The sequence below is a fragment of the Cephus cinctus genome, unplaced genomic scaffold, assembly GCF_000341935.2.
Source record: "Cephus cinctus unplaced genomic scaffold, Ccin1 Ccin1_scaffold1891, whole genome shotgun sequence".
Lineage (NCBI taxonomy): Eukaryota > Metazoa > Arthropoda > Insecta > Hymenoptera > Cephidae > Cephus > Cephus cinctus.
This window is the reverse complement of record NW_014334049.1, coordinates 1-25,987: the sequence shown is the minus strand read 5'-3', so window position 1 is coordinate 25,987 and position 25,987 is coordinate 1. Positions and strand designations below refer to the sequence as shown.

Below are 25,987 nucleotides of genomic sequence, written 5' to 3'. Positions count from 1 at the left end.
GTAGTCTTTGCCAAAATCGTAGTCTCTATCTGCCATTCTATTTATTGCCTTTTCTGGGAAGCACCTATATGCATTGATCATATTGATGTAGATATATTTAAGTAGGTATTATAATCAATAACAAATAAACTGACTGTGAGTTTCTAAAGAGATTCACTTGTACTGATAGTTGTACAGTAGAATCATGCTTAAAATAGATTTTCCTACCTAATTACGTGACCGTAAACCATTTAACGTTTACTCTGATGTACTATATCGTATGATTATATATACATATAGTTTTGAAACTTAGATTATTGGAATATTGAATAATGATTGGATAAAGTTATGTTTTATTACATTTATTTTAATGTACATTGTAATTTAGTGTTGGTGGTACATTTCTCGGGAAAATAATAAAGGTAATATCTTTTTTTTGTTTCAGTATTGTCTGTTTCGATTTTACGTTAAGTCATTTGTATTATTTATAAATACAAGAAAAATACAGCTGTATATCATTTCAAATCCTTTGCGAGTCTAGAATTCCTTGTTTTTCGAATAATTCCATATTGTGACAGAGTCGATTCTGTCGAGACGCAATTTCAATGTGTAATTGATAAACTTCAAGATGTTTTAAAGCATATAAACTGCTTGCGTTTCAAAAAAAAAACCCAGTTCTGATTCTCGCAGAAATATAATTAGGATCCATATTTGAAATACTAAGGCATTCAATTTATAAAATTGAATGATCCTCAGTGACATTCGGACAGAAGGAAATGGCGGATAGTCAATTTTACAGCAATCAATATGTAAAATTTTATACGCGAACGATGCTCAGCTTCAGTTTCATTAGAGTCTCGATCAAGCATTAGATTTGAGACAAAAAAAATTACAAAAATCGAGACTCACAATCTCTAAACCTAACTCGAACTGCACCATTTAAATGAAGTGTCCGAAAAAAAGCGTAATAGAATAACGATTTACAGTTCTAAAGAACTAATCGCAGACAAAGTTTTACTATAAGTTTTAACATGTATCTAATCTGCGACTATTCATTAAAACAGAACCTAATTTCTTCATCGACGTAACGTGCCCTGCCGTAACATATCGCACGGATGTAAAGACGTTCATACGAAGAAGCATGAAAATTGTTATTCCGTACTTAATCAATTGGCTGGATTTAATCTCGCAAGGACTTATCACGGCTAGGACAACAACAAGAATATTTCTAGGAGAGCAACTCTACTTCGTCTTGTATATTCTGTCTGGCTTGTTCTTCGAATTTATCGCGAAATTCTTTTGTTGCAAAAATGTTTGGTATCTGCACAAAGTTCTGCAACACCTAGAGCAAAAAGCTTACAATAGCTCCATTGTGCATAAGGTCATAGAACCAGTTTCTTTTCTATACCTTAAGTCTCAATGCTGTGTACATTGGTTCACTCAGGAATGAATATTCTCCACGTATTCGTTCCCTGTATTCAGCATATCTTTCAGGCTCAGCACCCAAAACTGCCATATCCAAATCCAAAAGATAATGAGCATCCTCACCCCCAAAAGCTCCCCCAACCTTGTGTGCTTCAGTACTATGAGTTGCTGCTGCTTTTAGTAATGCACATGTTTCTGAATGCAATTCGCTGTCCTACAATTAAACAATAAGTAGCTGGCATTATTAGTAAGTTTTAAAATTAATTTTTTTTTGCTTCTTACATTTGATATGCCAGCTTCCTCCGCAAAGGTGTTGAAATGCTCAAGATTTTTATCTTCTCCATCGAGTGCCTTTGGATCATACTCAAAGCTGCAATAATTTAATTGAGAATGTCATTTTATGTTTATAGATATAGAAAATAATAGTGGCAAAAGATAATCATACTTCTGAAAAAATAAGGCAAGCAGCAGTGCCTTAGGATTCTTCAAGTTGTCTTTTATCTCATAATAATGAGATAGTTTCTCACAAAGGGAATCCAGATTGTGATAAGTGCGTTTCTCTTCAGAATACATTTCTTTCAATCTCTCGAACCATGAGTCACAAACTGAAGTATCAAAATCTTCAGTAGCTTCTTTCCAACTGTCTTCCAAAGATGCCATTTCTTCTGTGAAACAGCTAATAATTGAAACATAAATTCTACAGGAAAATGAAGAACAATTTCAACTATTTATATTTCATAAGGCTCACAAAAAACACAGCAAAATGAATAAAAAAATATTAATAAAGGACCGAGTAAGTATAATAGCAGAAATAATGTTAAACTATACCATATTGTCTACTTACTATAAATTATTTTGGTCACGCGAATTGATAATAACGTTTAACTATCAAATTAATCCAATTGTACCTCATAAGGTTTATAATCGTAAAAATATTAGATCTGCCTCTGAGAACTGTCTCTGACAAAACAGGGGCTCTACTACTTATTGATCGCTTCGCGCTATCGTCAATATAAGTCTCAACATAATTAATAATCAACTGTATTGTACTCTGTGTATTGTAACCATATGAAATTACAAACTATTTCATGTTTAAATATTATTTTTGTTGATTTTAATAGAATTGACAAGAGCTGTATCAAAAGGAGTTGATTTTAATTTGATTTCAGGGGACTAAAAACTGTTGGTAATATCCGTTCCTGTATTATTGATAAATGAAATCTTTTTTGGGTAACATATAATGAATGCGCAAATATAATATATTTAAATAGCATAAAATATGGTTCAATTATATTAATAGAAAAATTTCAAATGTTGACCATTAATGAGAATCACTTTAAGGATCATATAAAGGTGTCTCCCGTTTCATGATTGTTGCGCAGTTATCAAGTTCAAACTCAATAAAGTAGGTACTGTTGTATTATATATTATGCAAATATTTAAACATTGTATAAAAAAGATATTGAAAATATATCTTAGTTACAGAGGATATGTATTTGTTGTTATGTTAAAAGGATTAGCATGCATAAGCAGCATAACCTAAGAAAAAATTATAGCTTTTATATTTTGAAATGAAGAATTCCGTACATAAGACACATTTCGTATTAAACGTTTATTAAAAAAATGGAAATTCCTAATGGTAAAAAGGGTTTGTACAGTATTTTACATTTTATGACTTTGTACATTTATATATCGCTGTAAAATAATATTGTGTTCTTTTACAGCAAATCATACACTTTCTAAAAGTATTTTATTAATATATTCATCATTTATTGCATTACTTGCAATTGCTCTTTTCCTATATGGGTTTTTTCCTATGAAAACTTATGATAACAGTATCGCTACATTTTCAAATATACCTGATAATATAGATACTATAAGGTAAATTATAATAAATAGTACTATTCATGTGGTAATTGTAATATGGCATCTATTAATGAAATTATGATTTTTCAGAATAGAAAAAAATGTACTATATAAACCAGTGATTAAAAGGATAGTTATTATGGTAATAGATGCTCTAAGATGGGACTTTGTCACAGGACCAATTGGTAAAATTGCAATGCCTATTACAAACAGTTTAATCATCAATAATTCAGCCTGTTTATTGCAAACTAAAGTTAATGCTCCAACGGTTACGATGCCTAGGATTAAGGTTAAACAATATAAAATATATTTATCAAGATTCCTTAAGAATTCTTTCTAGTGATCTAATGCCAAAATATATTGCAGGCTCTAACAACTGGAACAGTGTCGAATTTCGTTGATGTAGCATTAAATTTTGGTGGAAAACCTGTTACTGGTGACAGTGTATTGCTTCAGGCCAAAAAAAATTTGCACAAGCTAATTTTTTATGGAGATGACACGTGGATCAAACTCTTTCCAGATTTATTTGATCGCTACGATGGAACATCATCATTTTTTGTTACAGACTACACCGAAGTAAATTTTTAATAAGCTAAATCGTAATTATGTCCATCTACATTCAATACTTTATAATCATTCCTTTAAACCAGGTTGACTATAATGTAACACGACATATACAAGCCGAATTAGGTAATAATGATTGGTCTATAATGATTCTTCATTATTTGGGATTGGATCATATTGGTCATACACAAGGACCATCTAGTCCTCTAATAAAAACAAAACTCATGGAAATGGATGACATTATTGGTCGAATTTCAACAGAGATTGCTAACTGGGTTAGTGTCATAAATTCAATTAACATATCACAGCCTAAGCAAAATTGCATAATAGCTGTTCGTTATCACATTACATGCTTTCAGAATAGAAAAGATATATCATCATTGTTTATAGTATGTGGAGACCATGGCATGAAAGATTCCGGTGGGCATGGTGGTGCCACACCGGAAGAAACTCTTGTGCCACTGATTGCAATTGGCGCATCATGCCCTTCGACAAATGATCATATTAATAAAATTGATCAGGTTGACATTGCAACAACCTTAGCAGTCATGTTAGGCATACCGATACCGACTTCCAATATTGGTAGTGTCTCATTGAAGATGATAGATAAACTATCAGATCCCAGAAAACTCTATTTACTCTATTATAATTCGCTGCAAGTTCTGAATCATTTCAAAAATGTTGGCGATTATACATCTCGAAGTAAGTCGAATGATATAATGATATTCATACAGATAATAAAGTCTAAAAAAATTAAATATTCCATTACAAGATTACTATATCAAATGTTTAATTTTTTAGAACCATATAAGCAATTGCAGAATGCAATCGCACTTCATGTAGAGTGGCTTAACAGTCCTAGGAAAGCAAGTGAATCCATAGAAAAAATTATATTACAGTATTGCGGAACCCTTAAAGGAATGAAAGACATTCTCACAAATAGTATGATCAAGTATGATATGCATCTTATGACAGTAGGAATATTTTTTATATATCAAGTAAGTTCTTAACGATACAACTTTCAATCATCGTCCCACAATATTAACATACAGAAATTAGTTGTTTCATCAATGAGAATTCATATTTAGATTCTATATATACTCATAAACAGACAAGAGGATCCTGTAGCTACGCCAACAAAACTACTGTTCTTTATATTTTTTAATACAGTATTATGGCTATCAACGAATTATGTATTGGATGCCAAGGATAATACAGTATTATATTCCAAAGAGTTAAGCAGTGTTATTTTAACACTATTTATCATAGTAATTCTTCTAAGTAATTGCTATTTTTGTACAAAACTGAAGTGGGATGTACAATCTATTCAAAAGGTAAGAACATTGGAAAGTTTAAAAAATGATTATCATATGTATAACTATATATTTTGTACTAGTTAGCACAGAATGGAACAAGTCAGTGGATCTTTTTACTGGCAGCTTTAATTCATGCACTAAGTTTGAGTAGTAGCAGCTTTGTGGAAGAGGAACATCAGACTTGGTATTTCTTCTGGGTTACTCTTTTTGCAGTTTTATTATTGATCAGCATAAAAAATCTTATCACCCATTGGTCCAGGTATAATACTAATTATTAAATCTTAATTAACGATTTGACATATCTTTCATTAGCTAATGGTTTTCGTAGCTGCACACACGAAGGCCAGTGTCAATTTGTACAAGTCTTCGTAAAACTGTTTTTAGTTCTATTAGTATCTCGCATATTGCGAAAATTAAATAGCACTGGTGATAAATATGCTCATCTTCCTGATATCGCTGATTGGCTCCAGCAACAAGAAACTAACACGAGTATGACAGTTGTTCTGATAAGTTGTGAGTTTTTACGCTGCATAGAAAAACATTTCTAAGCTTGTACTGTTAATAATATACCATACAATTAATTTAGCACTTATACTTTTAATCTGGCTGGGTTATGTGTCTGAAGAAGAGCAACATAAAAAAAAGTTATTAATTTTTAACACAGTTATGGGTGTTTGCATTTATCTTCGACAAATGACTACCGACGCTGTTTGGAAAATACCATTATATCCTTCTTCAAGGTACATACACTACATTTTTGTTAATTAAGCTCAAAAATCTTATGTTATTAAATACAATATAATTATTTTTCTAGAGGGATTTACGAAGTGCAAATATTTTGGATTGTAATGGCAAGTTTCTTAGTAGAGGGTGTCTTAAGACTTTTTCATACAGTTAAATATCGTAAAAGAAATTTCTTAAGTCTTCTACTGTATCTCGTCATTCAAACATTTGTGATAATTTCGGCCATGTTACATCGACCTCACAACGTCATGTTATTACCAATACAATTAGTATTTAGTTCTCTTATACACAAAGTATTAAAAATATACAAAATGCATAATGCTCTTACATATATACACTGTTGGCTCGGAAATGTGTTTTACTTTTATCAGGTAATAAATTACAAGCAAATAGGCTATTAATACAAATCATTAAGTTGACAGATACTGTAATGATCAATCATTTTTTTTAAACGATTTCATTTGCAGGGAAATTCCAACAGCTTAGCATCCATTGACGTAGCTGCAGGATACGTCGGTTTAGAATCCTATAGGCCATTTATAGCGGGTGGCTTTTTGATAATCAATACCTACTCAGCACCTATTCTTGCTTATCTAACACTTCTCTACGGAGTGGCAATAGAAAAACCTACATCGTAAGTATTATCTTCCGATTTTCTGTTCAGCTAATGATCTCAAAGATATTATATTCTAACATACATTTTAGCACGTGTAAAACCATGCTGCCAATTAACAGAACATTAGCAATTTTGAGATTACTACCAATGGCGGTATACACTATTGTTGTTAGTATACAACGATATCATTTATTTGTATGGACTGTCTTCTCACCGAAATTACTATACGAAGCTATGCACTGCGCTGTAATGTTCTCTCTTATGTTTTTCATGCAAACTATCTTTTTTCTACACGACTCAATAAACAAATTATAATAATAATTAATGAAAATCGAAGAATATGCGTAGCTCACTTATATTTGTCATGAAAGTTATCCTCTTCTACTCTTTTGTTTATAACCGCTTCCTCTCTGACGTTTGATCAGACATCTGTAAACTAATTATATTAATTATTAATATTTGAATTATAAAAGTTCCTGAACAATATTACTACGTTTATCCTGTCTCTGATAAGTCAATTAATTAAACTGTAGAAATAAATTCAACAGCTTAAAAGATGCTAAATGTGAAATATATTTATGTGTACACAATCGTTACAAGCATAATAGCTACCTGTATTTTTCTCTATGGATATATACCAATAGATTCGTCAAAATTCGATCCAGCATCAATGACAGATTTGCCAACAAAAATTGGCAATATTAGGTACATTAGAAAACTACATTTGTACAGTAGAGTTGTAAATTTCATTTTAACATGGAAATGAATTGTTTTATACAGCGTTAACCCAAACGAGTTATACAAGCCTCACGTTACTAAGGTGGTGCTTGTATTTTTGGAATCTCTAAAAATGGATTTTCTAAAAGAAAAATCTAGATCTAATTTGCCCTACATACAGAAACTCATTAACAGTGGGAGGGCCTGTATTCTTCCATACGTTGCACCAGCGCCAGCTACTTCAATTCAAAAGATCAAAGTAAGACAACGTTATATGTCGATAAGTAAATGTATGAATTATATTCCATCGTAGAACTTGGCCACTGGAAGATCCAGTAATTTTATGGAAGAGATGCTCATGTTTGATAATGCTAAAATAGAGATAGATAATATATTTGAATCGACGAGGAAGAAAAATTTAAAGATTTCTTTAAGTGGTATAGACACTTGGCAGCAATTATTTCCAGAAAATTTTATTCGCAACAAGATCATCCGTCCATTTAACATTTTTGATTTCCATGAGGTGACAGTTTAATTATACTTAACTCCATATAAATATTCTTATATTTCATTGTTTCAATTGTAATACTCTTACAATAGGCAGATTCAAACGTAACCAGCAATATGTATGCGGAGATGAACAAAAATGATTGGAATTGGCTGATTCTTCATTATATCGGATTAAAAAATATTGGACTTACGCATTATGCGTACAGTAAAATTGTTCTGGAAAAATTACATGAATTTGATAATATCATTAAATATATTCACAAGAGTCTCTGTAGCCAGGTCTGAGTAATTCTCCATTCTATTGATTTGGTTGTAAAGTCAATCACATTTGCATTTGATTATAGAAAGAGGATTACATGATACTCATCATTGGAGATAAAGGAACAGGCAAACTAAATGACCCTACAATATATTCTTCAAGTCCAGATACAATTGCACCTTATATAGTGATTGGAAAACCGTGTTCCCGAATTCCGTAAATTATGACCTTAATTTTGGAAAAAGCTAAAATTTAATTATTGTCAAATATTGATAGATTCTCAAAAGCGATGAATAATTTCGACATGACTCCTACGCTTACTGCATTGACTGGTATCCTTACACCTACAACAAGTTATGGCTCGATAAAATCAGAACTACTGAGAAACTTTACAGTCGCAGAAGAGCTGTACGTTTTGCATTATAATGCAAAAAGGTTGATAGACAATTTTTTTAAGATGAATATAAAAAATAACAAGGAAGGTAAGTGACTAAATTTTACTTGTCTTAATTTTCTTTAAATTGACTGTACTCTCCTTTCTGAAAAAGACTTGCTTGCCACGTTCAAAGAGGCTGTCAGCCACCATGTAATGTATTTACAAAATTCAAACTTTACAAAAAAGACGACGCTGTCTAAGATGATTAAAAGAATGTACAATACTGTTTCACAAAGTATATCACAAAGAATTCATAACCACTTTAACACTTCTGATGTGGCAATTCAATATTTGGCCTTTGTTCTAATATTCGAGGTAATATTTTATAAAATACATTATGCAAGTGTTCTATTAATAGTTCTGCATGAATAATATTTATACAGGCAATGTTGATCCTGATAAACAAATCTGAGAAGATACAAAATTTGAAGTCAAATACTATTATTACAATTGGAATGAATATCCTGATTCTCCTTTATGTATTAGCTACAGGAATAAACAGAAGAGGCACGTCTCTCATTAATGTTACAAAAATCAAAGGAATGATCTTGGCCATCATTATACTGATAATGATATGCAATTCCTACATCATGGCTAGACAAAGATGTTTCGTAATACTAGCTCTCACGGTAAGAAAGTTTTAGAATTATATTGAAAAACTGAACTAATAAGGCTTAACCACTTTTCCTAGGCTGTACTGAACTTTTCCTTAAAATCCAAGGATGTAATACAGACAGTGTCTTCTACAGTGCAACCCACAAAGCGTAAATCAATGACTAATTGCATATTCATAATACTAATAATGGGAATTATTTTGCATGGATTCAGCCTTCTGGAATTGAGTTATATTAAGAACGAAAAATGGCTTTGGTTCTTTCTGTGGTGCACACTGTGTCTTTGGATTATTTATAATCGTGTGCAGAAAGCATGCTGCGAACCAGCAACAATAATTACTAAATCTGATCAAACTCAGAGCAATTACGGTGGAGAAATATCAATTGTCATTTCTATACTAATTATGCACCGAGCCATAATGGCCTATAGTGTAATGGAACAGAGTATATCTCACTCTGACAATCTACTCTGTGCTTCCCTATGCTTAGTCTTTGGTGAGTGCGACAGAAAACTAATGCAATTGATATTTCTGAATATTCCTAGTTAACGTTAATTTCATTGCAGGATTGATGTTATTGGCATTCACGTGTAGTATCTATCACGAGCCCTTTACTAGCAATTTAGAAAAAGCTATTATATATGTGCATCTTATTGTCGTATGTTTAACAATCTACGCGTGTAATATTGCTAAAGGGAATGTTGTGTTGTTCTTTTATCCCAAATCATGGTACGCAGCAATAGAAGCAGTGAAAAATATCAGTGATATCGATGAGGTATATTACTGAATTTATACCAAATGTCCTTTTGTAGTGGTACTGTGGAGATGATACTATTCTGGGTCAGCTGGATATTTGGATTGGTATATGGGCTAATTATATACGGTATACGAACTTTATACTCTGGTGCAATAGATGCTAAAAAATTATTAGCACATGGAATCTCGTTCTGGGCACTTTTTTCTGCTTTGCTCACTCGACCTCATAAAGTTATGCTGATACCCATTCAGATGCTCTATAGCCAAGTACTTGGGGATATATTCAAAAAGCATGATCAAAGTTATATTATTTCGCACATCTGGCTTGGACATCTTTTCTTCTACTATCAGGTAAAATTGGAGAAAGTTAAATGAAAGAAAAAATCATAAATAGTTCTATGTATAAAACAGGGATATACGTACAGACTGGATAGTATTGACAGAGCCGCAGGAATTATAGCATCACAATATACCAGTCTAATTCTAACTGGAATTTTTTTAATAGTCAATACTTTCTCAGCCCCTATCTTATCATATTTTACTTGCATCTATGGGATTTACGATAAAAATACCACTAGAAGGTTTGCATTATTTTTTAAATATTGTCTTTCTTATTTTTTGTAATATTTCATATACTAATTATTTTTTATTTCTCATGCACTCAAGTGTCACTCAGAATACCTTATTAGTGAACAAACTGTATGCATGCTGTCGACTGTTTTCAATTTCTATATATACCCTAAGCATGCTAATACACAGGCATAATGTTTGGCTCTGGACTATATTAAGTCCAAAACTACTCTACGAAGTAGTACACACCTTTCTATTATTTAGTGTAACAATTAGTTCGCAAGTATTTGCTTTTCTACATGATTCTACTAAAGCACCGGTATCAGAGGTGAATAATTTATAAAGACGTTTCGTGGGCTTTCTTGAAATTATAGTAATATAAAAATGATTTGCTATATGAAACGTCTGATTAAAAATTGATACAAGAGTACTCGAATAAAGAGAGACAATTATTTAAATAAAAACCGTATTATTATCTTATTATAGAGTATAAGACGTATAAAAATGACACAGGAGCGATAATCACATAACAGGATTATAAAAACGTTTCGCCATGGCCGATGGTTTTTTTCAAATTAGCAACGTGACCTTCCAAGATAGTTATTTTCTGTAAAGTTTTCAAAGCCAGTTAATTAACAGTACCTTGGGTATAAATTTGGCAAATGTACGACTTAATAGTGACCCCATAGAAAAAATACGTAACTGTGTATCTAGATGAAATTGAATGTCTGTGATTTTTTAATCTTCTTAAAAGGATTTTAATATTATACCTTCAACTTCGTGCTCTACCTTAAGATAGTTTTGGCGCTGACTATCAGCTGAAGCATCGACGGCTGCCAGAAGCGTTCTGTAACGTTCCTCCAGATTTGTAACAAGAGTGTCCAGTTCACATTGCTTCTCTGAATTCAAAGTCATGGAAATTTCACTCCGCTGTCCTTGTAGTTGTACCTGTAGAGTCTTTATTTCATGTTCCTTATCCTGTAGCAGATAATAGAATAATTTTAAGTAAGATGTCACGTCTATTTTTAGATAAAAATATTTCTGTGAAAAATAATATCTTTTTACAAACCTTAAGAATGCGATATATTTGTTTCTCATAGTCATGTATGAGCTTCTCCTTTGATTTTTCTAATTTTTGAACATTCTTTTTCAGACTGCTTATCTTATGAGTCATATCTTGAATTTTCTTTTGATTTACTGTTTCCAATTCGTTCCTTATCTTAGCAAATTCTTCTTTCATAGTTGCGCATTGCTCAGATACTATCATTTGTAATTTATCCTCCTGAGTAAAGATCAAGATATTATTCGATTTTCAAATTCGAAAATTATGTACGTTGATATTTGTAGGATTATGAATTTTTACCTCTTCGATTTTCATTTGCAACTTGTCGTCCAACTCCCGAATCTTATTAAAAAGTGATTCCACCTGCTCACGGTGAGCCAGATCTTTTTCTGATAATTCATTCTTAAATCGATTAATGATCTCATCCTTGGTCTGTATTTCTTTATCTTTTTGTTCGATCAATAGATCATACTGTTTTCGCATATCTTCAATTTTTTGAGTCGATTCCGTTTTTACATTCTTCACTTCTTCCTCCTGTTTTGAAAAAACTAATTATAGCCATCTATCAAACATGAAGTATTTTTTGAATAAACATTTTAATTATAAAAAAAAGAAATCACCTTATTATGCGTAATTATGTCCAGTTTTTGAGTAATGGCCACCACAATATTATCCAATTCAATGTTTTTGCTTTGAGCTTCCTCAAGTCGAAGTTTCATTTTTGAAAATTGCTCAGTTATAGTTGATTTATACTGTTCAATGATCGCTTTATGATTTGTCTCCAGTGTATCCTTCATCTTCTGCACTTCCATAAGTCTATGTAATTATATACCCTTTAGAATATAGTAAGTCTTGGTAATAGTCTACATAAAATTCTTTAATAACTCACTTAGCTTTCAACGAAGTAACTTCTGCAGTTAGCTGTTTAACATTAGCTTGCAGCTGCGGTCTCTCATCGCTGTTACAATTCTCATGGCACTGTGCTAATTCCTGATTGAGTCTCTCATTCTGAATTTGCAAATCCTTAACAATGGTGGTGAGTGTATCTATTCGTTGCCTATATATATTAAACTGATTTCTATCCGTTCTACCATTCTCATAAAAGTGGCTACTCGATGCCATCCTGGCACCATGAAAACAGAGACTGGTACTTGTAGTACCTGACTCTCGTTTCTTTAACGAAATCTTATTCATCGGAGCAGAATGTCTCTGAGTACTTTTAGTACTTGGTCTAAACCAGCTGTAGTATGGTGATGTGCTACTATCAGAGATCTCACTGAGGGATGAGCTTACACTTACCTAAAAGGCATAAAATCAGTATACTAATGTATGCATTATGGTACAAGATACAAGCTAAATCACCATTTGGCCCAATCTTGACAATGGTACCAAGGAACCATTAGTTGGTGCTCTTCCAAATATTCCATCCAGGTGTCCTGACTTTAATTGTCGACACAATTCAAATAAATACTGGTTTCGTAGGTTACGTTGCGACAAAGCGTGGCTTAGTTTGTCCAACCAGAGCCTGCAGAGCTGTACATCATCTGGTGCTGTTAATGCAAGGATATACGGTCTGACTCTTGCTAATGTTTCCTTGAAATATTCATCCAATTTCAGAGCTTCCTGTTCATCGCGCTCCCTTGGTCTTGACATTTTCTTCGTGAAAATTAATACTCCATCTGAAGTGTCTTGAAATATTTATTTACTTGTTTCGCGTAGCAGAAGCAGACACGTTTGAAAATTTATTTAACTCAATCTCTATCTACTTTATATAGACTTTCCAAAATGATGCATTTTATATTTTTTGGATTACACATTTGTTAATTGACAGATAGCAATTTACATATTTTTTTAGTGACTAATGTCCCAGTGGATAGCATTGGCAATGAGTTTATGGAAACAAAGTATTGCATTTTTTTGTGTTTGTAAATTGGAAAGATAAACTGGGTAGAATTCAGCTTGCAATTGATCCTCCAATTTATGACTCGATAGTATAATGTATCTGTTATGCTGGGCAAATTGTATGTCAAATTTCACATTAAAGAAAGTTGCAAAAAAGGAAAAAGATTTAGCAACACAATCAGAAGATTCAAAAGGTTTAACCGTTTTTGGGAATGGAAGATGGAGAAAAATAGGGTTTTCATCATTATGCGAGATTATCTAGAAAAAACTATTATAACAAAATCTGTATACTGTAAAGATTGTGGAGTCTGGCCCAAAAATGCCGACACTGAAGAAATATAAAGAATAGCAAGAAAGCTATGACTGTTCTATCAATAGTAAAGAAAGCGCGGGCAAGTGGGTGATAGACGGAATTCAAAAAATGTTTCAAAGGTCACAGAAATTTGACGATGTTAAAAAGTGTAAATAACATCGAAGCCAGGGACAAACTTTTAAAGCAATAATTTAATTAAATTTTTAAAATTTACTAGTTTCTTACTCTTTAAAGTGAATGTAACCCCTTGATGAATATCCTTTTTGTATAAAACTATATTTTACATATATATATATATATATATATTTGTGACAAAGGATATAGGTACAATTAGAGTTATATATATAATAAATGATTCCTAAGCGTTACAATTAAATACAATACTGTACAAATTCTTGGTATTTTGCATTTGATGACTTTTATCGTATTGAGTTAGTCATGCGCAACGTATTTTTCGTATCAATATATTCCACAGTTCCCAGTCTTTATACAATTATAGTTTAAACTTCCTTTAAAAGTATCTCTTAATAAAATGTCGAACTTACTACACACGAGAATTCAATTTAAGCTGATTTTCTGTTGTTTGTTTTAAATCCTTTAATTTTTCTTTGATTGGCTCTAAATGCGTGCCTATCCACTCGTCGATCGTAGGTGGAAAAAATATTATTTCCATTTGAACTCTCAGATATCCCTCGAGGGATGACAATTCCAATAATATGCTGTTGACGAATCAAAGATATACGTTTCAAAAAGAAGAATAACAAAATAAATCATTTTTAAACAGTGATACATGTATAAGAAAGTACTAATCTGTTATTGTGTTAAATAAATACTTACTCTGTAAAAGTTGGTACTAAGCTTTGGAGCTGCATTGGATTTGTATAATTATTAGCAACTTGCCAGGGATTCATCCATGTGGCTATTCTACAAAATACAAAGTAGAGAATTAATTTAAACAAAGCTTTTTCATCATTGAAGAATACTATATTTTACTAATCTTTTGCGAGAGTATTATTTTAATTGGCTATACGTACTGTTCGCTATCGACAATATTACGAAACTTTGTTTTAACATTAAGAAACCATTCGATGCCTACTACAACCTGCCAACCAGGAAATGACAAGCTGCTCGGTATCGGAGCCGGTCTAGGTTGTGGAGCAAAATGTAAAGGATGATCTATATATCCAAGACTCTTGGCTACTTGTATATGAGTCTGTTCGGAGTAGCCATGAAGCCAGACTTTTAGACACATTGCTAAGGATGGTATCGATGTTGGCAACAATTCACACATAGTTGCGTAGTGATCATACCTAGTAAGATAAGAAACAATAAACACTGCTTAATTATAATTATTTAGGTTTCTCCATTTTCAGGTACCTGGACCAGCCAGTAAAAGCGGTGCCACGAAATTCGCGCATTTTATTCACATGAGTGCTAAGTTCCTCTAGCCAGCGTTCATGATTGCTTATATGATGATGAATCACAGGAATGTGCTGGGAAGATCCAGTCGCACCCTTAAAGGCGGATGCAGCCCAAATGTTTGGAAAGACTGCACTGTATTTATCCCATAAGTCTAGAGCACAAGAGTAGAAAGTTCAAGCATGAAACTTGGAGTTGCTTTGCATGATCAGTTAAGAATTTACCTGCTGGTAAATTAAAGTGTTCCCTTGCACTATAATGCCACACCATAGGCTCAACGTATTTTCCTATGTAGCACTCTGAAATTAAGAAAGGAAAATTCATTGAGATGGTTTATGATGTTTTAAATCACTTTTAGAATATTGTGGTACCATTCAAAACCTGTAAATCTATCGATCTCATCATATCATCCCAGATAATTATTTTTAGGCAAGGGTATGTCTCCTTAATATATTGGGTGATGGTCAGAACATGTTCCAAGAACAATGATGATTTGCCGTGCTTATTAGCACTAGCACGTTTTGTGCAAACTGAACAGAGACCTAAATGCCATACTTCATCTGCCCCAATGTGAAGATATTGTATATCAGGATGAAAAGTGACGATTTGTCGTATGAGCGATTTCACCAAGAGCAATGTTCCTGGATTGGAGGGACATATCGAACTTGGGAAAGATTCCACTTCCCTGAGTGATCTCCACTCATCGTGCTTTAGTACAAACTAAAAGAAAGAAATGCTAAATTTCTCAGAATCATTATATCTTTTACAATCATTTACCTCCATATGACCAAAAGTCTGAACAAGCGGCACTACAGCTAGACCTGAATCTCCAGCTATTTGCAAAATCTGTTGAGCTTCTTGCACAGTGTAACCACTTGTTAAACAGCTGGGTCCGTTGCTTCCAATAGGTGCAAGTTCTCTGTTGTATGGGAATGTATCCTCCCATTCTAACAGAAGCCCTGTGGCACCCCATGAGCGTAGTAAAGGAAATAACTAAAATGATAAGGATCTTTCTTATAAGCCAATATCTCAACCTTTTATATTTACTTAAAAGGGATCTTAATAAAAACAGAAAACTATTAATACATTAACAACAAATAAAATACGTATATAAAAGAAATATACAAATATCAATTATCAAATAAGTTAATGATAAGTACACTGAAAGTAAACATGGTCTAGTTTCCTTGCTATCCATTTATAACTGACCTCTATTATGATCACACATTATTTTACAAAGTAGAGAAGCAACAATGACATTATTGTTAAATCGAGCATTCATTAATAAAACATATAAAAAGAATACAGTGATTTAACTGTGAAACTTGACATACGTTTAACACACGATGCCATCATGTAAACAAAATGTCATTACTAAAAATTGAAATACCTTTTCGAAGTAGCAAACTCGAGGCGGACCACCCTTCAGATCTAGATGGACCAGTCTGCAACAGTAATTTCATTATTATTCAATAAATTAATCATTTAATTAATGGATAATTGCAAATTAACCCAAACGTCTTCACTGATTGTTTACCTGTGCGAACCAAATGTCAAGGCATCCATGTTTGATACATCATTAACATAAGAGGCAAGTGTTTATTTCACCCTGATGATTGTGCAATCTATCCTTCGAAGAAATTTAAACGGTCATTTATCATACAGAAACAAGGATAAATGATTAATTATAATTACGTTAATAATATTTTTATTTAGTCGCTTGCTGCAGAACAATATTTCCGCCATGCAAAATTTAAATGGATCTTCGTATAATTTAAGATGACGCGAAAAAATAATATTAAAATAATTTTAACGCTATTCTTTGCTCTTAATAAATCCACGCTGCTTATCCTATTTAAAAACTATAGTAAAAGAATACCTTTTATGTTTAGAATTACAATTCCCATAGATATTTATGCATACCAACAGTGTCATCTTGTTTCTCCTTTACATAACGCCGGTATTTGCAGTTTCATCCAGTTCTTATTTTCGGTCATAATAAAGTGGTTATTGAATTAACAGAAAAACCCATTGAGGAGAAAAGATTTCCAGGTAAATCTACCTACCTCTCTTGGTGCACAAAGTAACTCAACCAGTTTTGACAAAGGACCCATAACGATCAGCATAATATATCCGTTGAAAATCTTTTTTCGGAGTCCAATTCAAAACATATAAACCTAGGGCTATAATATAAAATGGATTACATGTTCTTCAATAAGGTCATATTCTATTCACCGTTTGAAATATATCTTTATTTCAGCCTTATACAAAATGTTACAACTATCTAGTATTGGCTTTCATTTGTAATTACTACAATAATTTATTATGGTCCTGTCATGACGAACGATATAGGATTTTAAATTCATAGGACGCGATGCGAAACGACAGACTCTAAACAGACGTCGACATTACAATTTTTTTCCCTATAATATTTATAATGTTACAATTTTGTTCTTTGCACATTTCTATAGACACACTGTCTAGAATCTCTGCGCCTTTAAATTTCTGTATTCTTCAGTCTAATATCCTGTTTTCGCCATTTAATTACAAACATTACACGCCACAAAATTTTGTTATATTAATTATATGTTCATTTTTATTTAGTTTACCTTTAATTTCTCTATAATGCCATGCTCGTGATGAGGTTTTGCAAAGTCGCAAAACAATTATAATCCAAATAATTATAATTTATAAACGTATATTACAGTGCCTTTCTCTGAAACGTGAAGATCATTTTTCTATTCTTTCTTTTCGTTTATTATTATACATCTTCTCTCAAGGAACCCTCAGACTTTTTATCAGAGATAAAGTTTTAACTTAAATTTACAGCTTAAGAGTTCAGGAACGCTTTTATATAATGGGCCACTATTATTTTCTACTCGACGCATTTGTCAATGAACACAGTATGGAAACCCGTATGATATTGGGTAAAGATGAAAGAATTTTACACCTTTAATGTACAATATAGATATGATTAAAATGATGAGTGACAAAGAAAATTTGGCACATTGGCCTTTCATAAGGGCTGTTCTTGTAAAAAGAAATACAAACAAGCTTTCACATAGAAGGTACAATTAAAAAGACTTTGTTTTGTCTTACTGTCACAGAATCACTTTGAAAAATTACTTGTAGGACTTTTTCGAAACGTACACCAATAATCATTTTAACAATGGTATGTCATTCAGTATACATAGAGTAGTTTAATGGATAGAATGAATTATTGTAATTAGAAGGTACGATAACCATTCAATGTAACTTCTATACTTTTTTTCATTTGTTTCCAGGTTCAATCCCTGTATCGAACAGAAAATACAATAGGCTGCCAGGGAAGTTTTATTCAAACAGTAATTTATTATACAGTCGGAGAAAAAGGCGAGGTAATTCACCTTATCGAAAATTATTATCAGTTTGTAATATGTTATTTCATTTGTACAAAAATGATTTGGCCAAGATTGGTACCCATGGTCTATCCCATTAAGAAACTGTCTCCAAATTGTTCCTTGAATTCTTTACATTTATTCAAATGGTTATTGATACGTGTTTCATTCTTCATCAATGATAAATATATAAGAGTATAAACGAGAAAGAATTAAAACTGAAATAAACCGTGCGTTCCAACCATGGTCGTTGGTGTATACAATTGTCAGGGCAGGAATACGATAACAGTCAGCAATATACAAAAATTGCGATCGGTTGTTTAAAAAAATTGAGCTAACCTTAAAATTACCCTTACGTTTAATTTCATGCAGGATGCGAACAAGAGAATCGATCGCCAATAGCATTGTCTCTTATTTTTTCAAACGTAAGAAAAATAAAACGAAAGTAATGCGGAAACAGTAAAGAACCAGCACCTCTTGCTGTTACGTCATAATTTCTCTCCAATTCTTCCATTTAATCAGACAGTTCAATTTATGATCGATGATCATATTTTACTGCAATGGTTGATATTCCTAATAGAGCGCTTTCATTGATTATCTGATCCGTAGAGGCGAGAGTCATCCTTGCGTTGGATGTCTATTAGCCCTGTCTTGTTTTTTTCTACCTTTAAATTTATCTAGTAATTCGATCAATAAAAATTATCTTGTTCGTACTGCAATTCCTACTTTAATTTTTACATGAATTTTTTTTCGAACATTCTTTTTCTCCGGTTATTATTAATCTTCCACGATTATCATTAATGCGTCATCCTCGAGGACTGATCGCATTTCTTGGATCCTTTTTCTATAATTGTTCATAAAAAGCACAGAATTCGCTTTATGCTGGAAGCAACCAGTATTTCAGTCACTTTTGTCGTGCATGGATACCAAGCATAGTAGCATCAAACAATGCGCTTTCTTTTTTCTCCCTATGCAACGACTTCTCTTATTAACACTAAAGAACAGAAGCCTATCGTCCGGCATTCGATCGTCAAGATAAATAAGTTAATTACATGATTTGGACTTCACATTTTACTATTCCGACCGTACTCCAGAATCTGTTTATGATAGAAAAGTAGATACCTGTAACAAAAATACAATTCATTGCATGAAACGAAGTGAGCAATAGATTAATAACAAAGAACAAATAATTATACTATATGCGTGCTCTCTATAAGAATAATAACTTTATACGCTTCATTAAAGTTTCTCAAATATTATTGAATAAGTACGACATTGTGACTCACCCTTCACTTGTCAAGACATCCTTCAACTTTGCCCTCGTTATCAAATGATCATCGCACTTAAACCACTGATCCCTTTGTTGCCGAATGAACGCAGTATAATGACCCGTCTCGAGAGATCCTTCGTGATTGATAACGGCGAACAGACAATACCTGTTATCACTGAACGCAGTGTCCTCGCCATTTTTTGGCAAAGCATCCAAACTCGCGCTATTATTATTCCCGTTACGTCGATGGGACATGAAAGGTGTCATGTCCAGCTGTTCAGGAAAGGATATAAACGTGGAAATCTTCTTGTCCTGAATGCTGGAATGCTCGAAACGCTTTAGATGAAAGCTGGCAACAATTGGTAGCTGCTTCATCGTCAGCTGCTTCGTACTTTCCTGATAAGTCTGACAATTGCTACACTTGATTTTCGCACTGGAGCCCAAATGTTCAGCACGAGTGAAGCGTTCCAAGCAATCCAACAAAGAAGTTGGTGGTCCAGAGCTATCCGATCCTGAGGCACCTGCTGCTGGTCCAAGATCTAATGATATATCCCAGAAAGGATCGATCGTCGTAGACACTCCGCTGGAATGATCAGGTAAATGTGAGCTATAAATGAACATTAATAAATAAACACAGCTAATAAAATAATGACGTACTTGCATGCTTGACAGACGACATCGCTCTGGAGACCACCGGTGAAAATTTGATCTATTATACAGTTGCAATGATGCGGATTATCCTTAACGAGGATTGGCGCAGCCTCACAGTGCCTATGAAGGACATCGAGTGTCGCGATAAAGAACTCGTGAGCGTCTTGCTGTTCGTAACCAGCCAAGTGTCTGGCGTGGGTCCAAATCAAGTGGAGTAGCTTGTGAAGTGTCAAGGGCGCCTTGCTACCGGAGTAGAACTCCTGAAAGAGGTGAGACACTTCGCAGACTAGGCAACGGCTCGGTTGAGGGCAGTGATGACGATCAGCGAGGAAGTAGTCTCGGAGAAGAGGTGTGTGAATCAGCGCCTGTACTATACAGTTCATGAAGCACGTACTCCCGAGGTTTATAAGTCCCCTTAGACCTATACAACAGTGTGCTCATTAGTGTGGACCAGGAAGAAAAAAGAAGTCTATGGATCATCTTACAGTGATATAATATTCCTTATGTACAACCTCACTCTTTATCATCTAATGACTTACCTATAGTGGAATTTTCTACAATGCGTCTTCTGCGCGGATTCTTTCTCAATAATTCTGCTTCTATCTGTGTGGGCTCCCATGCACGATAAAATTCGCCTAAACTTAACGACTTCGCCGACTCGCTCCATTGTGACTTTGCTACAGCCAATAACTCTCTGTCGTAAACGTAATCCCCGCATTGGAAGCACAAAATATTTCCGTAACTCAGATCCACGGCTGTAAAGTAGAATCAAAATTAGAAATGGCAAATAAGCAAACTCGCGCATTAAACCTTTACTTTTCAATAAGCCAATTGTCCTGCCTTGTGCAACTGAAGGAGTATTTGATCTTATGGGAAGATTTGTGATTCTAGGTACCCGGTGAGATTTAGTATTTAAATTCTACGTTATTTCAATAATCATTTGTCAAAACGTGACAGTTTACCTAATGCCACCGGATGACTAGATGTGATTTACATAATTTATTTATCTATTTTCGTTTGACAAGTTCAGTTTCTCTTACTCGTGGAACTCAAGGATCCGCTAAGATTTAATGTAATGCTATTGCCAATTACTTTTGGTCTAGTGATTTACCTAGAAAATGTTTTTTTGTTTTAGCATGCTCCTGTATGTGACCCTTGACATAGCAGCCGAAGAATATACAATGTAGACAGGAGTGTAGACGATCCTTGTAGGTTTTACATGTATGACACAAACAGCTTACTGCCTGTAAAAAAAATACCATGATTTACCGTGTTCTAGAAAATTCGCTGATATTGAAATATTAAGTAGTTTGTTAAATAAAATTAATCATGAGCGTGGACAGTATCGTTGATGAAATATAATTAGAATTACGTATAAAAATGAATATATAAAAAATCTGCCAAGTGTCAAAGACTAGAAAGCTAATGCGTGCGAATATGAAAACATCTGATTTGACGAAAATGAGTAAAAGTGATTGTACTCTAGAAAGATAGGAAAATAAAATAAGATAATACATTGATTAGTTCCTTCTACGACAAAGTCGTATTTATTGAAATAAATTCTTTCAAAGATGGTCATTCTTTTTTGCTTTTTAAATACATTGAGAATAATAAGACCAAATCGTAGCTTATGTTAAGAATTTAACGCACTTGCGGGCGTAAAGTGTCGCCCTGTAAATTTTCTCTATCTAAAAATAATCTCGCTGTATCACAAAAGAGACCCATACAAATAATACCCAGGTCAGTTTAAAATTCGACGTCAATCGAAACCGTTTGGTTCTTCAATTATTGATACCGACGCTCAATAACATGATCATTTATTTAGTCCCTTGGGTCACTGTTAGGGCTGTGTAATGCTCAGAGTCCGAATTGCACTTAATATACGTTCGATGCGCCAGTGTACTTTTGATCAACGGTACCAGAGTCGTAAATCTGAGATCCCGTTAGGTTCGTTAGTGGCGACTCCAACAAAGAAGCCTTTCCTGAGCAGGTGTATCTGAGTGTGAAAAAAAAATAATCAGGTATATCAGCCATTTTGAAACTCTTCGTCGGAGCCTTTGTTTAAGCGCTGCAAGAAGGGTCAGATACACGCTTCTTCGGTAGCGTCCCTTGTGAAAATAACTCAACATAGCAACCTAATCTAAAAGATTGCGCGAAAATCTGCTATAAGAATAAGAATCGAAAGGCTAGAGCCATTATGCCATGAAGAAATAGGAAGTTGTAGGATGATGATAAAGAGACGTGGGATAAAGACAATCCTGATCTGGGAAACGGAGATCCATTGATCAACATATTCAATTTTTGTAAGATTACAAAAACGATGTTTCCAAGAGATACGTCCATTCATTGAGTACTAAACTCGAACCCTATGTAGAGATCTTGAGTATACCCTGAAATGAAACAAGAAAAATGTCGTTAATTTCCAATCAAAGAAATTCCCCTGAACACCTTTCCATGGTCAAATTCAAACAAAGTTACTGAAGAACGATTCGTCTGTGTAAACTCCAAAAAGTCTTCCCCTTCAAAGACGTAAATTTGTCAAAAAGTATCAAAGCAGAATCCACGACAGACCTGACTATGGTCCTATACTATATCACGTGTATACCCAGGCGTAGATAAAGACGAGGCTCTACATACCGACGTGTCCGACACTGAAAACTTGAATGAACTGGGCGAGTGTGTCACGCACATCAGTGTACAGACGAGTGTCCTCCACGTATCGTAAAAGTCGTACGTTCTTGTCACGAATCGAGCCTTGCACAAGAAATAAGGTTAGGAATAGAAAAAGAACGTGTTCATATAAAAGAACAATACGAAATAAAGGGTTCTGAGCTGAACTAAAAGTACGAGCATTGTACGGACTAGAGTAGTAACGAAACAGAATCTATCAGTAAACGTAGAAGGCAGTAGTAGCAGTAGCAGCAGTGCAGTATAGTGTAGTGGAAATCAAGGCCGGGTGTTGTGTGAAGTATCTAGGATGTCAAGATGTCTAGAATAAAAAAAAAACGGGAAAGATAAAGGAGTATATAATAGGTAGAGAATAACGTTGAAGTAAAATAGGAATATTGATAATGGGTAATGTCCAGAGATAATATTAGACTATATATCACGCATCGAACGAATGTCTACGATAAAGAGATATCATCGCACCTTCCTCACGCGTGCCTCCGCTGACGTGCTGGTCACAAAATACGAGTGGATTACTTTGTACGGTTGTATCCCCTTGGCTGCCTTGAAATTATTCAAGTGTATGCAGCCATGGTCGCTCATCTCAGGCTGGCAAGAACGTCGTGTTGCTCCCGGTACAAATCCGCCTTCGGTGTCTCCTTGACGAGACCAGCCACTATTTCGACTGTCTTTCTCCGGCTGACTCTATCCTCTTGATAGAAACTCTTGGACGTCGCAGGGCCCTCCGGAGTCCCACGACACAAATCACGGGGGCCCAGCGGCCAAACAATGCGACTGAATCTGCGCTGGGCGTAGCACGCTGGCCTTGGCAGGAGCGCGCGTGTCGTTGACATGGAAAAGCGCGTAAGCCTTGGAAAGAATACGTGGTCGAAAGTGACTGACTGACTTATAGAGTGTCTGTCTGCTTGTTGTAAAGCGACTGACTCGACGAGTAAGGATGCAAGAGATGTTTCCGGCGTGACGTTATTGACTCCTGAGGCTTGTGAATTGTTTTGTGTCTGTATTAGTCACTGAGGTTAACTATTAATTATAATGCAGTGGGACGCGAGCGCGTGTGATCTCGTGCGCTCCTTCCAATTCTTCCTCTGAACTTGGGAAGTCCACCTTTCGACACCTCGGAGCTCACGGACACCAGCCGGTCACTGCAGCGGCGCCGGCATCCGAGAGCAGCTCCCTCTTTAGTATCCCCTCCACTCGATCTTTCTTACCCCTCTGTATAGTATTTTATCCCCACTCTTGACATGCCCTTTAGTATCCCTGAATATGTATTGTTCCGCTGGGTGGTTCTCTGCCTTTATTTTACGGCACTGTCGCCACATTGCTAACCACGTTATACGTTTCAGGGGTGTAATAAGCGTAAGGTGTAATTTATCGAGAGAACAAACATTTCATAAAATCTTATAGCAACATCTATATTTGCTTATTTATATTATTTTTACTGCTTATGAGATCCCTGTATGATCTGTTTGAATGAACTGTAAAGAAATAATTTTCATAAATTTTGGAGTATATTTTTACTGTGGATTGACTGATGTAACAAGGATGGGTTCTTGTGTTTATTGATACGTTACTGGCATTAGCCATCCTCGCTCTCCAGGGTTCTTCTTGTCTCTAGAAGTAACAGCTGCGCACCGTGCGTTTTGTCAGATGTGTATTCTTGGAGGTTTCAGCACTACAGTGCAGAAACGTTCTATGATTATTTTCAGGATAATTTAGAATATGAGTGTAGGGTCTTATACGAAGACTCCAGTATCCTCGGGCTTGTCCACATAATCGTATTTTTTAAATTATTTTTACCGAGACAAACGGCGTGCTTTTACCTTTCTGGCTGATAACGTTTTATCCACGACTGACAGTCTTACTTTTTGCTCGTCAGAAATTTTACTCGAGAAACCATAGTGCCACTGAACATTATCTATGTATATTTAAATGAAACGGATGCGAATACTGCGAACAAAATGAATGTTTGAAGTTTATCAGAGTCGTTCCAGGAATAATATTGTTTTTTCCGAGTACTGTTTTATTTACTATGTATTAAAAGAATTTCTCTTATCAGTCGTTGCTTCGAATTTGTTTAGATGTCATACGCAAACAAAATTCCATTGTCATATTCGCAAAAACCATCTTGGACGTAACCTTCAATTGTTTGTGTTCACAATGTAACTAGATTATACAGGTTGGCATTTTGATTTCTAGTGAATATTTGTTGGTAAGGTAGAGCTGCTAATTTACTCCTAACGACGTCTACATACGGTAAAACAGTTTATGCAGCAAACGGTAAATATGCGTTTACCAGACATCAATAAATTACCAGTAACACATAAATGCTGCAAGTACATTAGCAATGCAAAACTTCACTGTCACGATAATATTTTCAGATATAAAATTTTGTAGAATCCCATTAATAAATACAATTGAAATTTCAATTTTCTTATAAACTAGAGTCCCAGCCACGCTTCCATCTCTATTAAACAAAAATTTGTGGTTGCGGGAAGGTCCTCAGCAACCACCGGTTGCTATGTAAACAACTGGTTGCTATGCCCATCGATTCTTGAAATATAGGTCTCACACTTTTCCGGCTGAGTTTTCTGGATTTTTCTTGACGTACATACCATGGGATGACCGAGACGAACACAAAAAAACATTCCCCAAGCAAATCGGACGCTCCGTGCTCGAGTATGGTATTACAAACACATTTCGGGTTTTTCGTTTATAGATATAGACTTGTAGCAATAATGCTTGTGAAAGATCTCACATGCTTTCTCAGATACAACAAAGTTCAATAAGGTCCCTTGTAATAAGACACATGGTTAATGGAGCCAAATAATTGTTAGCACTTAACGTCTGATCCAAATCTTGTCAATTCATTAAACTACGTATTACACAAGAAACTTATAGAGCAAATGAAAACTCAAAAGTTCAACAAACAATAA

The 25,987-nt window shown here is 34.2% G+C and overlaps 6 protein-coding genes across 21 annotated transcripts; 2 read left to right on the top strand and 4 right to left on the bottom strand.

Moving 5' to 3' along the window:
* Positions 1–320: 320 nt before the first annotated feature.
* On the bottom strand, positions 321–2,407 carry LOC107273958. Of its 3 annotated transcripts, none has more exons than XM_015752652.2 (5): positions 2,249–2,407; positions 1,850–2,069; positions 1,687–1,774; positions 1,388–1,618; positions 321–1,321 (listed from the first exon to the last, which is right to left on the bottom strand). In XM_015752652.2, the coding sequence occupies exons 2-5, from the start codon at positions 2,062–2,064 to the stop codon at positions 1,208–1,210; spliced, it is 648 nt and encodes a 215-aa protein (XP_015608138.1). In that variant the 5' UTR covers positions 2,065–2,069; positions 2,249–2,407; the 3' UTR covers positions 321–1,207. The 3 variants fall into 3 exon arrangements, with proteins under 3 accessions (XP_015608138.1, XP_015608136.1, XP_024947023.1); XM_015752650.2 differs by having other exon boundaries at positions 1,850–2,080; positions 2,249–2,405; XM_025091255.1 differs by having other exon boundaries at positions 1,850–2,066; positions 2,249–2,397.
* A 253-nt stretch (positions 2,408–2,660) lies between these two features.
* LOC107273953 (GPI ethanolamine phosphate transferase 2) lies at positions 2,661–10,835 on the top strand. The gene is made up of 26 exons (XM_025091229.1): positions 2,661–2,809; positions 2,890–3,052; positions 3,129–3,285; positions 3,361–3,559; positions 3,637–3,846; positions 3,921–4,109; positions 4,194–4,536; positions 4,636–4,832; positions 4,923–5,168; positions 5,231–5,409; positions 5,479–5,663; positions 5,737–5,890; positions 5,965–6,265; positions 6,362–6,528; positions 7,291–7,486; positions 7,541–7,750; positions 7,828–8,016; positions 8,082–8,212; positions 8,273–8,478; positions 8,545–8,747; positions 8,816–9,061; positions 9,124–9,541; positions 9,612–9,774; positions 9,858–10,152; positions 10,213–10,382; positions 10,468–10,835. The coding sequence occupies exons 2-26, from the start codon at positions 3,028–3,030 to the stop codon at positions 10,712–10,714; spliced, it is 5,226 nt and encodes a 1,741-aa protein (XP_024946997.1). The 5' UTR covers positions 2,661–2,809; positions 2,890–3,027; the 3' UTR covers positions 10,715–10,835.
* LOC107273954 (centrosomal protein of 112 kDa) lies at positions 6,219–13,674 on the bottom strand. 5 transcript variants are annotated; one of them, XM_015752640.2, is made up of 8 exons: positions 12,797–13,674; positions 12,324–12,733; positions 12,055–12,250; positions 11,735–11,968; positions 11,441–11,653; positions 11,142–11,349; positions 7,123–7,134; positions 6,219–6,946 (listed from the first exon to the last, which is right to left on the bottom strand). In XM_015752640.2, the coding sequence occupies exons 1-8, from the start codon at positions 13,085–13,087 to the stop codon at positions 6,882–6,884; spliced, it is 1,629 nt and encodes a 542-aa protein (XP_015608126.1). In that variant the 5' UTR covers positions 13,088–13,674; the 3' UTR covers positions 6,219–6,881. The 5 variants fall into 5 exon arrangements, with proteins under 5 accessions (XP_015608126.1, XP_015608127.1, XP_015608130.1 ...); XM_015752641.2 differs by lacking the exon at positions 7,123–7,134; XM_015752644.2 differs by lacking the exon at positions 7,123–7,134 and having other exon boundaries at positions 11,161–11,349.
* A 232-nt stretch (positions 13,675–13,906) lies between these two features.
* On the bottom strand, positions 13,907–17,102 carry LOC107273957 (hexosaminidase D). Of its 2 annotated transcripts, none has more exons than XM_015752649.2 (10): positions 16,992–17,102; positions 16,606–16,693; positions 16,459–16,513; positions 15,846–16,061; positions 15,440–15,788; positions 15,293–15,367; positions 15,027–15,222; positions 14,684–14,959; positions 14,487–14,573; positions 13,907–14,368 (listed from the first exon to the last, which is right to left on the bottom strand). In XM_015752649.2, exons 2-10 carry the CDS (start codon positions 16,632–16,634, stop codon positions 14,194–14,196), a joined length of 1,458 nt encoding a protein of 485 aa, XP_015608135.1. In that variant the 5' UTR covers positions 16,635–16,693; positions 16,992–17,102; the 3' UTR covers positions 13,907–14,193. The 2 variants fall into 2 exon arrangements, with proteins under 2 accessions (XP_015608135.1, XP_024947010.1); XM_025091242.1 differs by having other exon boundaries at positions 16,606–16,698; positions 16,948–17,050.
* On the top strand, positions 17,000–21,884 carry LOC112495288. 5 transcript variants are annotated; one of them, XM_025091258.1, is made up of 4 exons: positions 18,010–18,136; positions 18,201–18,240; positions 18,353–18,445; positions 21,502–21,884. In XM_025091258.1, the coding sequence occupies exons 1-4, from the start codon at positions 18,024–18,026 to the stop codon at positions 21,523–21,525; spliced, it is 270 nt and encodes an 89-aa protein (XP_024947026.1). In that variant the 5' UTR covers positions 18,010–18,023; the 3' UTR covers positions 21,526–21,884. The 5 variants fall into 5 exon arrangements, 2 of the variants coding, with proteins under 2 accessions (XP_024947026.1, XP_024947024.1); XR_003061684.1 differs by lacking the exons at positions 18,010–18,136; positions 18,201–18,240; positions 21,502–21,884 and adding exons at positions 17,000–17,120; positions 20,058–20,186; XM_025091256.1 differs by lacking the exon at positions 21,502–21,884 and having other exon boundaries at positions 18,353–18,646.
* On the bottom strand, positions 17,299–25,471 carry LOC107273955 (ubiquitin carboxyl-terminal hydrolase 22). Of its 5 annotated transcripts, XM_025091241.1 has the most exons (8): positions 24,875–25,471; positions 24,626–24,726; positions 23,517–24,529; positions 21,478–21,610; positions 20,906–21,121; positions 20,373–20,787; positions 19,732–20,298; positions 17,299–19,567 (listed from the first exon to the last, which is right to left on the bottom strand). In XM_025091241.1, the coding sequence occupies exons 3-8, from the start codon at positions 23,634–23,636 to the stop codon at positions 19,510–19,512; spliced, it is 1,509 nt and encodes a 502-aa protein (XP_024947009.1). In that variant the 5' UTR covers positions 23,637–24,529; positions 24,626–24,726; positions 24,875–25,471; the 3' UTR covers positions 17,299–19,509. The 5 variants fall into 5 exon arrangements, with proteins under 5 accessions (XP_024947009.1, XP_024947008.1, XP_015608132.1 ...); XM_025091240.1 differs by having other exon boundaries at positions 24,626–25,471; XM_015752646.2 differs by having other exon boundaries at positions 23,517–24,726.
* Positions 25,472–25,987: the final 516 nt, after the last annotated feature.

Excerpts from the sequence above, each read along its gene's own strand:
- LOC107273958 (XM_015752652.2), bottom strand. The coding sequence starts at position 2,064 with ATGGCATCTTTGGAAGACAGTTGGAAAGAAGCTACTGAAGATTTTGAT. Across the intron at positions 1,619-1,686 it reads AGGAAGCTGGCATATCAAAT|GACAGCGAATTGCATTCAGA; the intron begins GTAAGAAGCAAA and ends GTTTAATTGTAG. Across the intron at positions 1,322-1,387 it reads ACACAGCATTGAGACTTAAG|GTGTTGCAGAACTTTGTGCA; the intron begins GTATAGAAAAGA and ends TTTTTGCTCTAG.
- LOC107273953 (XM_025091229.1), top strand. The coding sequence starts at position 3,028 with ATGGAAATTCCTAATGGTAAAAAGG. Across the intron at positions 3,847-3,920 it reads TTGTTACAGACTACACCGAA|GTTGACTATAATGTAACACG; the intron begins GTAAATTTTTAA and ends CCTTTAAACCAG. Across the intron at positions 4,110-4,193 it reads CAACAGAGATTGCTAACTGG|AATAGAAAAGATATATCATC; the intron begins GTTAGTGTCATA and ends ACATGCTTTCAG.
- LOC107273954 (XM_015752640.2), bottom strand. The coding sequence starts at position 13,087 with ATGTCAAGACCAAGGGAGCGCGATGAACAGGAAGCTCTGAAATTGGAT. Across the intron at positions 11,969-12,054 it reads ACATAATTACGCATAATAAG|GAGGAAGAAGTGAAGAATGT; the intron begins GTGATTTCTTTT and ends TTTTCAAAACAG. Across the intron at positions 11,350-11,440 it reads AAATATATCGCATTCTTAAG|GATAAGGAACATGAAATAAA; the intron begins GTTTGTAAAAAG and ends TATCTGCTACAG.
- LOC107273957 (XM_015752649.2), bottom strand. The coding sequence starts at position 16,634 with ATGGATGCCTTGACATTTGGTTCGCACAG. Across the intron at positions 15,223-15,292 it reads ACACTTTAATTTACCAGCAG|ACTTATGGGATAAATACAGT; the intron begins GTAAATTCTTAA and ends CTTGTGCTCTAG. Across the intron at positions 14,960-15,026 it reads GCTTTTACTGGCTGGTCCAG|GTATGATCACTACGCAACTA; the intron begins GTACCTGAAAAT and ends TTATCTTACTAG.
- LOC112495288 (XM_025091256.1), top strand. The coding sequence starts at position 18,024 with ATGTACAATATAGATATGATTAAAATGATGAGTGACAAAGAAAATTTG. Across the intron at positions 18,137-18,200 it reads AACAAGCTTTCACATAGAAG|GACTTTTTCGAAACGTACAC; the intron begins GTACAATTAAAA and ends AATTACTTGTAG. Across the intron at positions 18,241-18,352 it reads CAATAATCATTTTAACAATG|GTTCAATCCCTGTATCGAAC; the intron begins GTATGTCATTCA and ends ATTTGTTTCCAG.
- LOC107273955 (XM_015752645.2), bottom strand. The coding sequence starts at position 23,636 with ATGAGCGACCATGGCTGCATACACTTGAATAATTTCAAGGCAGCCAAG. Across the intron at positions 20,788-20,905 it reads TGTAGAAAATTCCACTATAG|GTCTAAGGGGACTTATAAAC; the intron begins GTAAGTCATTAG and ends ACTGTTGTATAG. Across the intron at positions 19,568-19,731 it reads GATGTCTTGACAAGTGAAGG|GTATCTACTTTTCTATCATA; the intron begins GTGAGTCACAAT and ends TTTTTGTTACAG.